Raw genomic sequence first — 14,299 nt, 5'->3', positions numbered from 1 at the left:
GTGCAGAAGTTAGAAACAATGCTCTCTGCTCTGGTCCTATTTTTGTTTGGGAGAAAACCCACCTTGAGCCAGAGACGGGATTGTAAGCATAGGCGCTCATCTACACCTTTAGCTTTGCTCAGTTCTCTGCTGAAAACTTCCCTTAGTAATTTCTTACTCTCCAAGGAGCACTTATTGTACTGGCTACTCTTGAGATTTGTCTCATGAAAAAGTGTACAGTTTGGCCAAGACAGAGGCATGGAAACACATATTTATAATGTAATAATGATCAGCTCAATAAATCTGTATCAGAGCAAAGGAGGACACACTGCCTGGGGGAGGCAGCTGTGCATGTGCCCCAACGTCCGCTTCAAATGACTGCAACGAATAAGACCGGCAAGAGCACGCACTGACAAAGACGGACAAGAACTGGGGCTCTCATGCCCTCCTGGTGGGGATACAGAATGGCAGGCAGAATCACAGCCCCCTAGAGAAGCCCACATTCCAAGCCCTGGACCCATGAAAATGTCACCCTCTGTGACAAAAAGGCCTCTGCAGATGCGATTAAGGTAAGGGTCTGGAGATGGGGAGACTGCAGGATTTTCCAGCTGGGCCCCATGTAGCTACAGGGAGGCAAGAAAGCTAGAGTGGGAGAGAGGACATGTCACAAGGGCAGCAGAAACTGGAGAGAAGAGGTGACTGGAAGAGGCTGCGCTACTGGCCCTGACGATGGGGGGTGGGGCGTGGCCCGAGGGGTGTGGGCAGCCGCCAGCAGCTGGAGAGGGCAAGGTGACGGCTTCTCCCCTCAGAGCTCCAGAAAGACTCTGCTGACACCTGGACTTTAGCACTTCTGGACAAATCCACATTGCTATAAGCCACTAAATTTGTGGTAACCGGTTATAACAGCAATAGGGAACTACTTCCAATTGTTTGGAAAACAGTTTGGCACTATCAGCAAAAGCTGAACATATGCTTACCTTCTTGACCCAGTAATTCAACTCCTAGGTATGCACACAACAGAAATACATGTGTGTGGGCACCAAGAGATATGTGCAAGCATGCTCACAGCAGTTTTATTCACAATAGAAAACTGGAAATAACTGCCTATCAGCAAGAGAATGGATAAGACAAACTGTAGTATATATAGTCAGATAATCTAATATTACCCAGAAATAAAAAGAAATGAACCACTGATATCTGCAACATCATGGGTGAATCTTATAGACATAATTCTGAAAGGAAAAAAAGACACACACACAAAAACTATATACTCAATTAAGAAGTTCTGGAGATGGATGGTGGTGACGGTTGTACAATAATGTGAATGTACTTGCTGCTACTTAACTGTACATTAAAAATGGCTAAAATGATAAATTTTATGATGTATATTTTGCTGCAATATTAATGTACATACTATAAGAATCTATTTCTATAAACCTCAAAAACAAGTAAAACTAACCTATAGTGAAAAGAGTTGAGAACAATGGCCACCTTTAGGGAGTTCTGTCTAGAAGGAGGCCCAGGGAAGCCATCTGGGTACTCGAAATATTTAGTTTCTTGATCTGGGTGTTGGTTAGGGATGTACATGTAAATATTCATCAGACTGTGTGCTTAAGATCTGTGCACTTTACTTTCCAAATGCCAACCCCAAGTTTATTTCCACGTGATCTTATTTACCTGAATTAGTGTTATCAACACCATAACGGAAATGGAAGAGAAAAGAAAAACCCACCCAAAGGGTGTGTGATCGGGAAAGGCTTCAGGGAAGAGGTGAGACGTGAGCCAAGAATGAGCATGGGCAGTGAGGCACATGTGGGTGCAGAGAGTGCTGGAGACAACCAGCTGGGGGTGATCACTGACCAGAGATGGATGCTGGAGGTGTAAGCAGGAGCCCTGTTCCAACACAACCAACCTGGGAAACCCCAGCAGAAGTTTAGACTGTGCTTAGGCTAGGCTGATGTCAGAGAAGGTCACACAAGAGTGCAACACGATGGATCCATGGCAGGAGGGTGACGCAGACAGAGACCCCTGAGGTTCCTGTGATAATGGCTGTGCCCTAAATGACAGGGTCTGACCTAGGCATTGGCAGTGGGGATGGGGTCATGAGAGATGGACACAGAACCCCCTGCCTTGGTTGTAATGGGAGAAGGAGAAGGGAAGTCTGGTAAGTCTGCTGGTTAATAAGCTGACATGGCTGGTGATCCCACTAATCAGAGTGGGCAAGATCAGACTACCTTTTCCCCAGCCTTCTGGGCTGGCAGTGGAGGACCACAGCATGTCAGGGTTGGAAAGCATTAGTCAGATGACCTAAAGCACCAGTGCACTCACAAGTGACCAAGTTCTTCTCCCAGGCCAGCACATGCGGCCACAGTTGTGAGGAGCAAGCTGGACAAGAGAGCTGAGGCTCGCCTAATTCAGTGAGCACATCCTAGAGAAGGGAGAACTGATTCCTTCAGCCGCACTGCTCATGGCTCCCCTCGCCACCCTCACCTTCCACTATGGGCTTCTCCTGTGATCTCAGTCCCTGCCAACATCCCCCTGGAAAAGTTTTCCCCACAGCCCATCCATGTGCTGCAAAGCTCAATATTTCATCTCATGATCTGATGATGCCTTATAAGTCAATCTGGCTTCTCCTCCAACCAAGGTGTGTAACCAAAACTGAAGCAGGGACAAAGAGGGCATCCCAGGGCCCCCAGGAGCCAGAAATAAGTCTCGTCTGGCAGATCTATCATGGCACTGCAGACAAGATGGGAACCACAAGAGCTAGATGCCAGTTCTGACCTTGGTGGCCTGTGCACATCTGAGAGGACCTGAATAACAAGTACTAAATACCAGAGCTTGTAGAGAAGAAACAAGTAATAGATGGGACAAATTAGGAGTTTGGCATTAACATACTATATATAAAGCTACTATATATAAAATAGATAATCAGCAAGGACCTACTGTATAGCACACGGAACTCTTTTCAATATTCTGCAATAATCTATATGGGAAAAGAATCTGAAAAAGAATGGATATATGTATAGGTATAACTGAATCACTTTGCTGTACACCTGAAACTAAATTAACCATACTCCAAAATAAAATAAAAATTAAAGAATAAAAGAATAGATGAGTTTGAAGGAACTTTTTGAGCCCAAAACACACTCCTCATTTCTGATCTAACCTGGCAAGGTCAGTAAACATCTAGTTAACTGCAGAGTCCAATTCAGAAGCTGTTACCACATATGGCTATTAAAATTATTTTAAATCAGATACAAACAAAAAGTCAGTTCCTCATTGCTCAATAGCCACAAGTGGCAAGTGGCTACCATTTGGAACACACGGAGAACAGAAAGCTCTACTGGACAGCACTGTGTATAACATCTCCTGCTTGAATTGGCCTGATCATAAGAGACAGTCACTCTGAAATCTTTACGCACCACTACAGGGCATCTTTATACACCTTTAAAAAGAGGGCAAGAATCCTTTTTATTTTTATTTTTAGCTAATAAAGGTAAAATTATGTACCACACAAGACATTCAACACTCTTTAGTAGAAAGGCACTGGGTCTTCTCGGGTCTCTCAGTCAAAACTGAGGGAAAGTAAAAGACAAGTAAGAGAAATGGAAGCTGAGGGGGAAAAAAAGAAATAGAAGCTGATTAGGGTAGAGTGAAACAGTTCATTTCACTCCCTTGACTGTTTTGCTGTAAAGAGAGTTACTCTCGCCCCAGAAGATTAAGGATACACAGAAATTGTGCTTAGTCGCTCAATCATGTCTGTCCGACTCTCTGTGACTGAATGGACTGTAGCCCGCCAGGCTCCTCTGTCCATGGGATTTTCCAGGCAAGAAAACTGGAGTGGGTTGCCATGCCCTCCTCTATATGCAGAAATTAATAGACCATTAATAAGAAGCAATTATTCTTTAGAAATAATTCTTGACTGCTGAAAACAAAATCAAGTGAAGTGGAAATTGCCTCTTGAGAAACCTATATGCAGGTCAGGAAGCAACAGTTAGAACTGGACATGGAACAACAGACTGGTTCCAAATAGGAAAAGGAGTACGTCAAGGCTGTATATTGTCACCCTGCTTATTTAACTTATATGCAGAGTACATCATGAGAAACGCTGGGCTGGAAGAAGCACAAGCTGGAATCAAGATTGCTGGGAGAAATATCAATAACCTCAGATATGCAGATGACACCACCCTTATGGCAGAAAGTGAAGAGGAACTAAAGAGCCTCTTGATGAAAGTGAAAGTGGAGAGTGACAAAGTTGGCTTAAAGCTCAACATTCAGAAAACGAAGATCATGGCATCTAGTCCCATTACTTCATGGGAAATAGATGGGGAAACAGTGGAAATAGTGTCAGACTTTATTTTTGGGGGCTCCAAAATCACTGCAGATGGTGACTGCAGCCATGAAATTAAAAGACGCTTCCTCCTTGGAAGGAAAGTTATGACCAACCTAGACAACATATTAAAAAGCAGAGACATTACTTTGTCAACAAAGGTCCGTCTAGTCAAGGCTATGGTTTTTCCAGTGGTCATGTATGGATACGAGAATTGGACTGTGAAGAAAGCTGAGCACCGAAGAATTGATGCTTTTGAACTGTGGTGTTGGAGAAGACTCTTGAGAGTCCCTTGGACTGCAAGGAGATCCAACCAGTCCATTCTAAAGATCAGCCCTGGGATTTCTCTGGAAGGACTGATGCTAAAGCTGAAACTCCAGTACTTTGGCCACCTCATGCAAAGAGTTGACTCATTGGAAAAGACTGATGCTGGGAGGGATTGGGGGCAGGAGGAGAAGGGGACGACAGAGGATGAGATGGCTGGATGGCATCACTGACTCGATGGACGTGAGTCTGAGTGAACTCCAGGAGATGTTGATGGACAGGGAGGCATGGCGTGCTGTGATTCATGGGGTCGCAGAGTCGGACACGACTGAGCGGCTGAACTGAACTGAACTTAGGAGGGGGGAAAAAAGAGCAGGAACATGTTTCGCAGTAAGAAAACTGCAATTAGAATCAGAAATATTTTAAAGAGGGCTTTTTGTCTGAGGATATAACTAAATCTACTTCAACAATATTGGTTACCTAACTAAAGAAAATGAACAAAGTTTTGTTTATAACAGATATCTACATGAGCAAAAATTACCCATGTGCAAAGAAAGCTTCCACTGAAGGCTGTCATAGTATTTCACCACAAATTGTCACCCCTGACTGGTGCTCAAGAGAACCAAACACACACAGGTAACTAGGCAGAGAAGTGCACACTCTCATAAGAGGAGACACCCCCTGCACAAGGACATTTGCCTCTCTAGTCAGCGGAATGCTGAAAGCACAGGCCTAGGTGCTAAGGGAAGAGAACATAGTGCAATCTTGTGTGTGTGTATGTGTGTGTGTGTGTGTGTGTGTGTGTGTAGTGGGAGGTGTTTTTAAAAATAAGCACAGCAGGAGAATCCTGTTTCACCCAGTTTATGATTCAGATGGTTATTTCCAGTTATGGGTACATATTAAAGTGCTGTTTTGAAACAAAGACACATAGTACTACTTAATAAAGAACTTTTGGTGTCTGGTGAAAAATACAAGCTATAGGGGCATTTCCTGCTATTTATTAATTTCAGGTATTCCTTTATGTCCTCCTCTCTCTCCTTCCTTCTGCTTATACAAAATATAGCAAAAATACATATGAAAAGTGGGAGAGAAAGAGAAAAACAAGGGCAGGGATAAGAAGAAAGTGCATTTAACAGATCTACCATGGAAGTTGGTGTTGCACACTGGCTGACCTGCTAAACCCACAGTTAACTTGGTACCAAAGGCAAAGACAGATCAATTGCACAGGATGGGGACAAATTGGTCTGGGCAGGGACTTCTCCTGCAGGTCCTGAAAGTGAGTGTGGTTGCCTGGCCCTGCCCAGTGAGTTCCCCTAGAGCTAGTGCCAGCTTCACCACATCATCAGACCTAGGATACTGGAGGTGGCTCGGCCCCTGCATTCCCTGAAACTGTTCAATTACGTGGTCTCCAGTTAGGGGGTGTGTCCTGTCAGTCAACCAGAACTTGGTGATCATAATCAGAGAGGGGCTTCTGTGAACAGGAGCTGCTGCTGCTGCTGCTAAGTCACTTCAGTCGTGTCCAACTCTGTGTGACCCCATAGACGGCAGCCCACCAGGCTCCCCCGTCCCTGGGATTCTCCAGGCAAGAACACTGGAGTGGGTTGCCATTTCCTTCTCCAGTGCATGAAAGTGAAAAGTGAAAGTGAAGTCGCTCAGTCGTGTCCAACCCTCAACGACTCTATGGACTGCAACCTACCAGGCTCCTCCGTCCATGGGATTTTCCAGGCAAGGGTACTGGAGTGGGGTGAACAGGAGCTAGGAAGGCACAGTGCTAGCCTTGGGGGGAACGGCCAGACCTGGCCTCACAGAGACCACCCTGAAGAGGGGCTTCGCCACTGGACCTGACACTGAATGTGGAGTGTGTGTGCTGGCTAATACCGCTCTCCTCCCACTGTTCCATCACTACTATAGCATGCTTTTCCATGATAACAGCCCAACATTTACCAGGAAGCCAAGCCTACTCCCTTTCCACACGTTGTAAATAAGCCAAGACAGTAATCCGTATCAGGACCTTGGCACCTGCCCACATCAGGGAAAGCAAAAGCAGTCTCTCCCCTTGGGAGCCTGAGGGTCCAGGCAGGTTTTGCCTTATTGCAGGGGAGGCCGTTTTATCAAAACATCTTTTCATTTCCACACAAGAGAGCTATGATAGGTGGAATACTGCAGCATACATCCTGTTCTTCATGCAACACTCAATGCCATGGTGCCCTATGTGACCAACACAACTTTATGCCATGAGGGAAATGTTTTAGATCACCATGTCCAATATGTGAGCCACTAGCCACAGTGACTACTGAGCACCTGAACTGTTCACTAGTCCATGTAGAGATGAGCTGAAAGTGTCAAGTCTTCCACTGGTTTTGGAACACTTGGTGCAAAGGACAAAATGTGAGATATTTCATTAATAATTCTTTATATTAATTACATGTTGAAATGACAATATTTTGGATATACTGAGTTAAATAGTTAAAGCTAGCATTCTATTTGTATTAGCTAGCACCAACCTATACTCAGTAGTTTTCTTTAAATTGAATATTTTTTTCATATTTTACTTCATGCTGAAAATATTCATGAAATTAGTTTGATGTATTAGTTGTACTTTTACAACACAAGGAAAGAATCCACAGGACTATTAATCTAAAACTGAGAATATAAGTTCGTCCACATGTAATCTAAATCATCTTGTGTATCACATCCTTTGAGAAATGCTGCTGCTGCTGCTAAGTCGCTTCAGTCATGTCCTACTCTGTGCGACCCCATGGACGGCAGCCCACCAGGCTCCTCCGTCCACGGGATTTTCCAGGCAAGAGTACTGGAGTGGGATGCCATTGCCTTCTCCGTGGGAAATGCTAGTCCAGGGCAAAAGTACTCAGTGTATGGCCTGTGGACAGATGCCAGACTCCTTATGGTTCATTATTGTACACAGTAATGATATAAATTGAGAGCACATATTTAGAAACATTTGTAGCTATTTGACAAAGCAATCTGATACCCATTGATATCCTGGACTCTGGCAAACAAGAGATTCTGTTAAATGAAACTTCTCTCCCTCTAAGCATTTTTGTTGATACAATTTTTGCTGTAGTTCTAAGAAATGAAGGTCATCAACTTTATACAGAAAAGCAACTGTGTACTATAAAAAAGGCACATAAAATCTTCATAAAATGTGTATCAACAGTACTAAGCTACATCTTGAGTAGGGTACAGAAAATGTGGGAGGCACGGCCCATGCATAAAAGGAGTTTGTTATAATCTATCTGGAATAGAACAGAGGCATGGAGATTAAAAATACTTAACTCTAGAGTCAAACACACTTGGGTTTGAGCCCTGGCTCGCCACTTAATGTGTGACTTTGACCAACTTATTTAAATCTCTCTCTCTCTCTTTTTTTTTTTCTTTTTTCTTTTTTTGCTGAGCATCGTGGCTTGCAGGATCTTAGTTCCATGACTAGGGATCAAACCCAGGCCCTGGCAGTGAATGCACCAAGTCAAGGAATTCCCTTACTTAACATCTCAATTTCAAGGTATTCACCTGTTACAGTAGAGAACCTCTAGAAAGGGAGATTCCTCCTCTTCCAGTAGGTGCTTACCACACATCACCTCAAGAGGTGGAGTATATTTCCCCTCCCCTTGAATCTGGGCTGGCTCTGTGACTTGCTTTGACCACCAAATGCAGCAGAAAGGACATTCTAGGACCTTCAAGTCTGGGCCATAAGAAAATTGGCAACTTGTGGTTTCCTGCTCTTGAAGCACAGCTGCAAAACCACAGCTGCCAAATCATACCACCTGCCCTGTGAGTGCTGACTATGCTGAGCACATTATGAGTTCTATCCTATTAAATCCTCCCAACAAAGCCCACCAGACTACTGACCAGCATCCACCAGAAAACCCCATCTCTCATCTACCTGATTCAGCCCTGAAAATCTTTCTGTTGTGTAAGTCAATTAGTACAGCTAATACAGAAGGCAAAATGTCACTGTGGAGAACAGTATGGAGAGTCCTTAAAAAAACTAGGAATGGATTCTTTACCAGCTGAGCTACCAGGGAAGCCCAAAACTACCATATGACCCAACAATCCTATTATTGGACATATACCCTGAGGAAACCATAATTGAAAAAGACACATGTACTCCAACGTTCATTACAGCACTATTTACAATAACCGGGACATGGAAGCAACCTAGATGTCCGTCAACAGATGAATGGATAAAGAAGCTGTGGTACAGATACATGATGGAATATTACTCAGCCATAAAAAAGAATGCATTTGAATCAGTTCTAATGAGCTGGATGAACCTAGAGCCTGTTATACAGAGTGGCATCATAAAAAGGAAACCAAATATTGTATATTAATGCATATATATGGAATCTAGAAAGATGGTACTGATGAACCTATATGGGCAGCAATGGAGATGCAGACATAGTGAACAGACTTGTAGTACAGTGGGGGAAGGAGAGGGTGGGACGAATTGAGAGAGTAGCATGGAAACATATATATTAACATACGTAAAATAGATAGCCAATGGGAATTTGCCGTATGGTGTAGGGAGCTCACCCTGGTACTCTGTGACAACCTAGAGGGGTGGGAGGGAGGTTCCAGAGGGAGGAGATATATGAATACCTATGGCTGATTCATGCTGATATATGGGAGAAATGAACACAATATTGTAAAGGAATTATCCTTCAATTAAAAATAAATACATTTTCAAAACGAATATAAAATGTTCTTTCAAAAAATGAACCACTTCAGAAGATGGGGCATCTGAATGAAAGGAAAACATCCTTTAATTTTGGAGAGGAAAGAGGGTTAGAGACAGAAATGACAGACTTTGACCAGTTGTGTCACCAGGCTCAGGACATCAAAAAATAAACAGTTTATAGTCAGACAGGCTTCCAGGAGTTTGCCCTGAAGGTTCTGCCAAGTTCAAGTCCATCAGTGCCATCATTCAACAAAGCCAGAACAGAAGCCCCAGACCAAATGCAACTTTGTCTCTCTGTCTCCTGACCTAGGGGAGTGGGAATGTCTTTCTCAAGGCCAAAGGGACTCATGATGTTAGAACACATGCACAAGCTCAACTCGTTCCTCTTAGGTTCAAACAATTTTAGTATTAGAGTGGTCAAGAATGGTTGTAGGGAATTCCCTGTGGGTCCAGTGCTTAGGGCTCTGCAATTTCATTACCGAGGGGTTCAATCCTTGGCCGGGGAACTAAGATCCCACAGCTGCATGGCTGGACAATTAAAAAAAAAGTTTCAAATGCAACTTTGAGAGAGGATGAAGAACTCTGAATTTCTTGCGGCCGGACTCTCAACCTTTCCAGCTTGGTCCCACCCTACTGTGGTCCCCAGGGGAGTCTCTCCTGAACTTCCTATGCACCCTTCCATTCGCCTAATCTGGGTGGGAGGTGAGCAGGGAACTTCATCTCAGTTCAGTCGCTCAGTCGTGTCCAACTCTTTGCAACCCCATGGACAGCAGCACACCAGGCTTCCCTGTCCATCACCAACTCCCGGAGCTTACTCAAACTCATCCACTGAGTCAGTGATGCCAACCAACCATCTCATCCTCTGTCATCCCCTTCTCCTCCTGCCTTCAATCTTTCCTAGCCTCGGGGTCTTTTCTAGTGAGTCAGTTCTTCGCATCAGGTGGCCAAAGTATTGGAGCTTCAGCTTCAACATCAGTCCTTCCAATGAATATTCAGGACTAATTTCCTTTAGTATGGACTGGTTGGATCTCCTTGCTGTCCAAGGGACTCTCACCTCAAAGCAATTCCCTCCCGACCAGGGAACCGTGGGCAAATGAATTCAACTTAGGAAAGAGTATTTACCTGCAGAAAGCACTGTAAAGTTCAACATGTTCTGTAATCCCACTATTTCAATCTTCTCCACCGACACACTCCTTTAAACCAACTTGCGAGTATTTACTCAACCCAGTGGAGCTGCTCCCAGCATAATGCAATTGTCGAACATCAGTAACAGGCCTACTGTGTGCAAAAACTTTGAGGATGAGTAGGATGACATCCAGCCACTCTCTGCATCAGGTGGCACTGTGAGAGGCACCTGTAACCTGGACCCAGGCCTTACTCTCAAGCTGATCATCTAATAGAAGGGACACTGAATGACCAGCTCGAGCATTTACTGTGTCAAGCACTGTTTTACAGCTACTAACTCCTTCATCTTCAAAGCAGTGCTTCTATTCCTTCCCTCCCCTACAGTGTTCTTATACCCATTTTAAAGGTGAGAAAACTGAAGCTCAACAATGTCTCTGCAGGTAAGAAAGCAGGAAGAGGAGATGTGGCATTCACACCCAGGCAGTCAGGGCTCTGTTCACAGTGGGCACCCAACGAACAGCTGCCGAGAGGAGCTGGAAGGTTGATGTCATCACATGGGCGGAATAAGAAGAGTGCTTTCCTGCAGGTGCTACAGGCACAAAAAAGACCAAGTTCCTTAATTCAGACTGAGAGGGGCCTATGGGAAAAGTGGAGAAGGGCGCATTTCAGACTGAGGGGAGCAGAGGACCTGTGTGACACCAAGGCAGTCTGACAGACTCTGGTGACAGTCTGCTGCCTCGCCCTGCCTTCTAAAGGCACTTAAGCAGACTCAAGCAACAGGTGCTTGCACCTCATTCCTTATACCATGCACATAACAAAAGCACTAAAGAGAAGAGTACTCTGGTCATTTCCATCCTGGGGTGTAGGTGAAGGGAAAGAAAGAAAGCATTACTGGGGGATAATAGGGAAAACTGCACAGGATTTCAATATCAGAAGAACCTGTTGCTAGTGGAAACAACCAGAAAGGTATTCCCATGAGACCTTCTACACCAGCTCTCAGGAAAACCACTTGCCGGCCCATATCCCCCCCACTATGAAATTGTCTGAGAGCCTAAACCTCTCCGGAACTTGTCTTTTCTGGCCCTCAAAGCACTCAGCACAAACTTAGGAACAATGGTTGACCCTCAAGAAATGCAGGTTGAATCTCATCAGGAACAGGTCCCAAATGATAAAGCCTTGGATGGCCAAGAATAATCACTATGAGGATGGATAATCATAAAACCTTGAGGTTTTATCATCAAGACTTCTCTGAGGATGACATTATTTTTCAAAGTACCTAGCCTCACAAAACCTGCTTTAAAAGAGCAAACCCTTGTACTACCTGACACCTAAATTGAATACTTCAATTTTTCCACACCAACCCTAATGTACATGGAAGTTTATTAAATATTTTATCTTTTAAAAAATCTTTTGTTTGGGGCCGCACCAGGTGGCTTGCAGGATCTTAGGTCCCTGACCAGGGATCAAACTCCTCCCCTCTGCAATGGAAGGGAGGAGTCTTACCCTCTGGACCGCCTGGGAAGTCCCTGAAATATTTTAAACCTTCACAGAACATGTCTTTCCGTATTTCCGATGTCAAATGAAGGAATATAGCTTTAAGCTATTTTTTACAATAAAAGTTTTCAACTAGAACTTAATAAGAATGGCACCCTTCTTTGTGGTTGTTTCGTCGCGAGGTCGTGTCCGACTCTTTGCGACCCCATGGACTGTAGCCCGTCAGGCTCCTCTGTCCATGGGATTTCTCTTATTAAGTGCCTTCAAATAAAATAAAATACCACAGATGAATTTCAGGCCCAACCATACAGCTCCACCTTGACTCTACAACATCAAAACTACCTACGTATTTAAACTCTCGACCGAATTAAAAGGTGAATTTTAACAACCTTCCTTTTCCAATGTTTTATTCTATTAGGTTCCCCTCCCCCAACCTGGTCCTAACGGATGGGTAGGTTTTGGGTTCTTCCCTAGCAGATGCGACCGAGTTTCTGAAGCAAAAAAGACGAAAACAGAAGTACATGTTTGTAGTATTTATATCACAATCCTGTGATAATTGTTAAATTCTGCTTTTCAAAATATGCATGATGAAAAACGCAAACCGGGAAAGATTTAAGCCACCCCCTCCTTTTCTAAATGATACAAATGAAGGCCCAATAAAAAAATACCACTTCCCCCATGAAAATCTTGTTTTAAGTGATTCAAGAACATTTCCCTTGATTTCCTTCCCTTCCTTGGTATACCTTACATAAAATACGCAGACCTTCACGATGTGATAAATCTCCAAATCCTCTACTTAAGATCTGTGCGTTTTTGTGGGAAGCATGCTATACTGCGGTAAAAACACGTCTTAAAAATAGCTCCCATTAACTTAAAAAAAAAAAAAGGTGTTGTCAGGAAAAACACGAAATCGGTTTCCACGTTGCTTACACCCCCGCACTACCTGCAACCACTTTACAGAACGTTAAAAGACGCGAGACTAGCTTATCGAAAATTCCGTCAACTGTCCTCAAAATCTCTGCCCGCTTCGCTCGTTTGTGGGCAGCCAGTACGGGGACCGTGCCTCCTCAGCTCCCAGCAGCTGCGGCCCCGCGGGCCGGGGGCTCATCCGCCGCGCGGCCCCGCCAGACCCCGGAGCAGTGTACCCGCGGCCTCTGTTGGCACGAGCTGGCGGCAGGGGAACCCGGCCAGGGGCTCGCACCTGGCCGCTCCGCCAGCGGGTGACGCGCGGGTTCGGCCCCCCGGGGACGCCGCGAAGCGCAGAGCTGGGCTGCCGCTCGCGCTCGACGCCCGAGACGCAGAGTGGGCGGGCGCGCAGGCCCCGGCGACCCCCGGCGCCGGCTCGGCCACCCCCGGTGCCCCCCCATGCCGGCTGCTCCGGGAGACCGGGCCAGACGCTCGGGGCCCCTAGGGCATCAAGCACGGTGTCTGCCTCCACCCCTCACACCAAGCACACCTGCCACCCGCCCCGAGCCACCCCCCAATGGCACCCACTCACTCAGGTCGCCCGAGAGGGAGTGTCCCCTGTCACCGGCGCCGTGAGGGGCGCGGCCCTGGGACCCCGCGCCTAGACGACTCGGGGCAGAGGAGAGGATGTTAGCCCGGCTCCGTGCCCCGCCTCCCACCCCCGGCGCGGCCCGCCCCGCCCCCCTCAGGGGCCCGAGGCGTCCACGCGCCCGCCTCAGCCCGAGAGTCCCCTACCTGAAGGCCGGTGGTTGGGCGGTGAGGTCCTCACCGCGCCCGGTTCGGCCATCTTCCCAGGAAGCGGAGGGGCCCGCGTAGCCCCCTCCGTCCCGGCTGTCGCCGCGCAGCCGACACCGTGCTCCATCGGGATGCCACGGCTGCACAGGCGCACTGCCCCTGCCGCCGCGCTGTGGCACCCGCGCGCGTCCCCTCAACGACGTGCACGTGCGATGTGCGCACCGGTTCTCAAGCTGCGCATGCGTACCGCGTCCACACGCGAGGTGCACACGGGTCCACGCAGCAGGCGCGTACCTCATGCACTTAGCAATATGCACACCCACTCTCACGCATCACGCCTACACGGCGTGCACATGCAATGTGCACACTAGTTTTCACAGAGCTCCCACACACCGCGTGCACGTTCGAGGTGTACGCTGGTCTTCACAGCGCGAAAGAACACACTGCATGGACACCGTTCCCCATACAGTGCTTCCACACAGCAGGCAGCGTACACATCCCTGTGTAAACACACATCATCACACAGTGAATACACTCAGTGTCATACACAGGGAATGCAGTTTCTCGCAGCATGCACTCACATCCTCACTCAGCTTGCAAACAGTGCACACACCTGCCCACCCAGCATGCACACGTTCTCACACACTCATGCATTCAAATCCTTACACGGCTCGCATTAAGTTCACACACACTAGGCAACCACATAC

The 14,299-nt window shown here is 46.4% G+C and overlaps 1 protein-coding gene across 1 annotated transcript in view; it reads right to left on the bottom strand.

Moving 5' to 3' along the window:
* MAP7D2 (MAP7 domain containing 2) overlaps nucleotides 1-13,719 on the bottom strand; it is an 89,830-nt gene extending 76,111 nt beyond the window's left edge. The window contains exon 1 of the mRNA XM_052663633.1: nucleotides 13,593-13,719. Within this exon, the coding sequence (XP_052519593.1) occupies nucleotides 13,593-13,719 (127 nt within the window). The remainder of the gene's footprint in view (nucleotides 1-13,592) is intronic.
* Between the last annotated feature and the right edge of the window lie 580 nt (nucleotides 13,720-14,299).

The sequence above is a fragment of the Budorcas taxicolor genome, chromosome X, assembly GCF_023091745.1.
Source record: "Budorcas taxicolor isolate Tak-1 chromosome X, Takin1.1, whole genome shotgun sequence".
NCBI classification, from domain to species: Eukaryota; Metazoa; Chordata; class Mammalia; order Artiodactyla; family Bovidae; genus Budorcas; species Budorcas taxicolor.
Note: the sequence above shows the minus strand (reverse complement) of the source record. Positions and strands in the feature narration are given on the sequence as shown.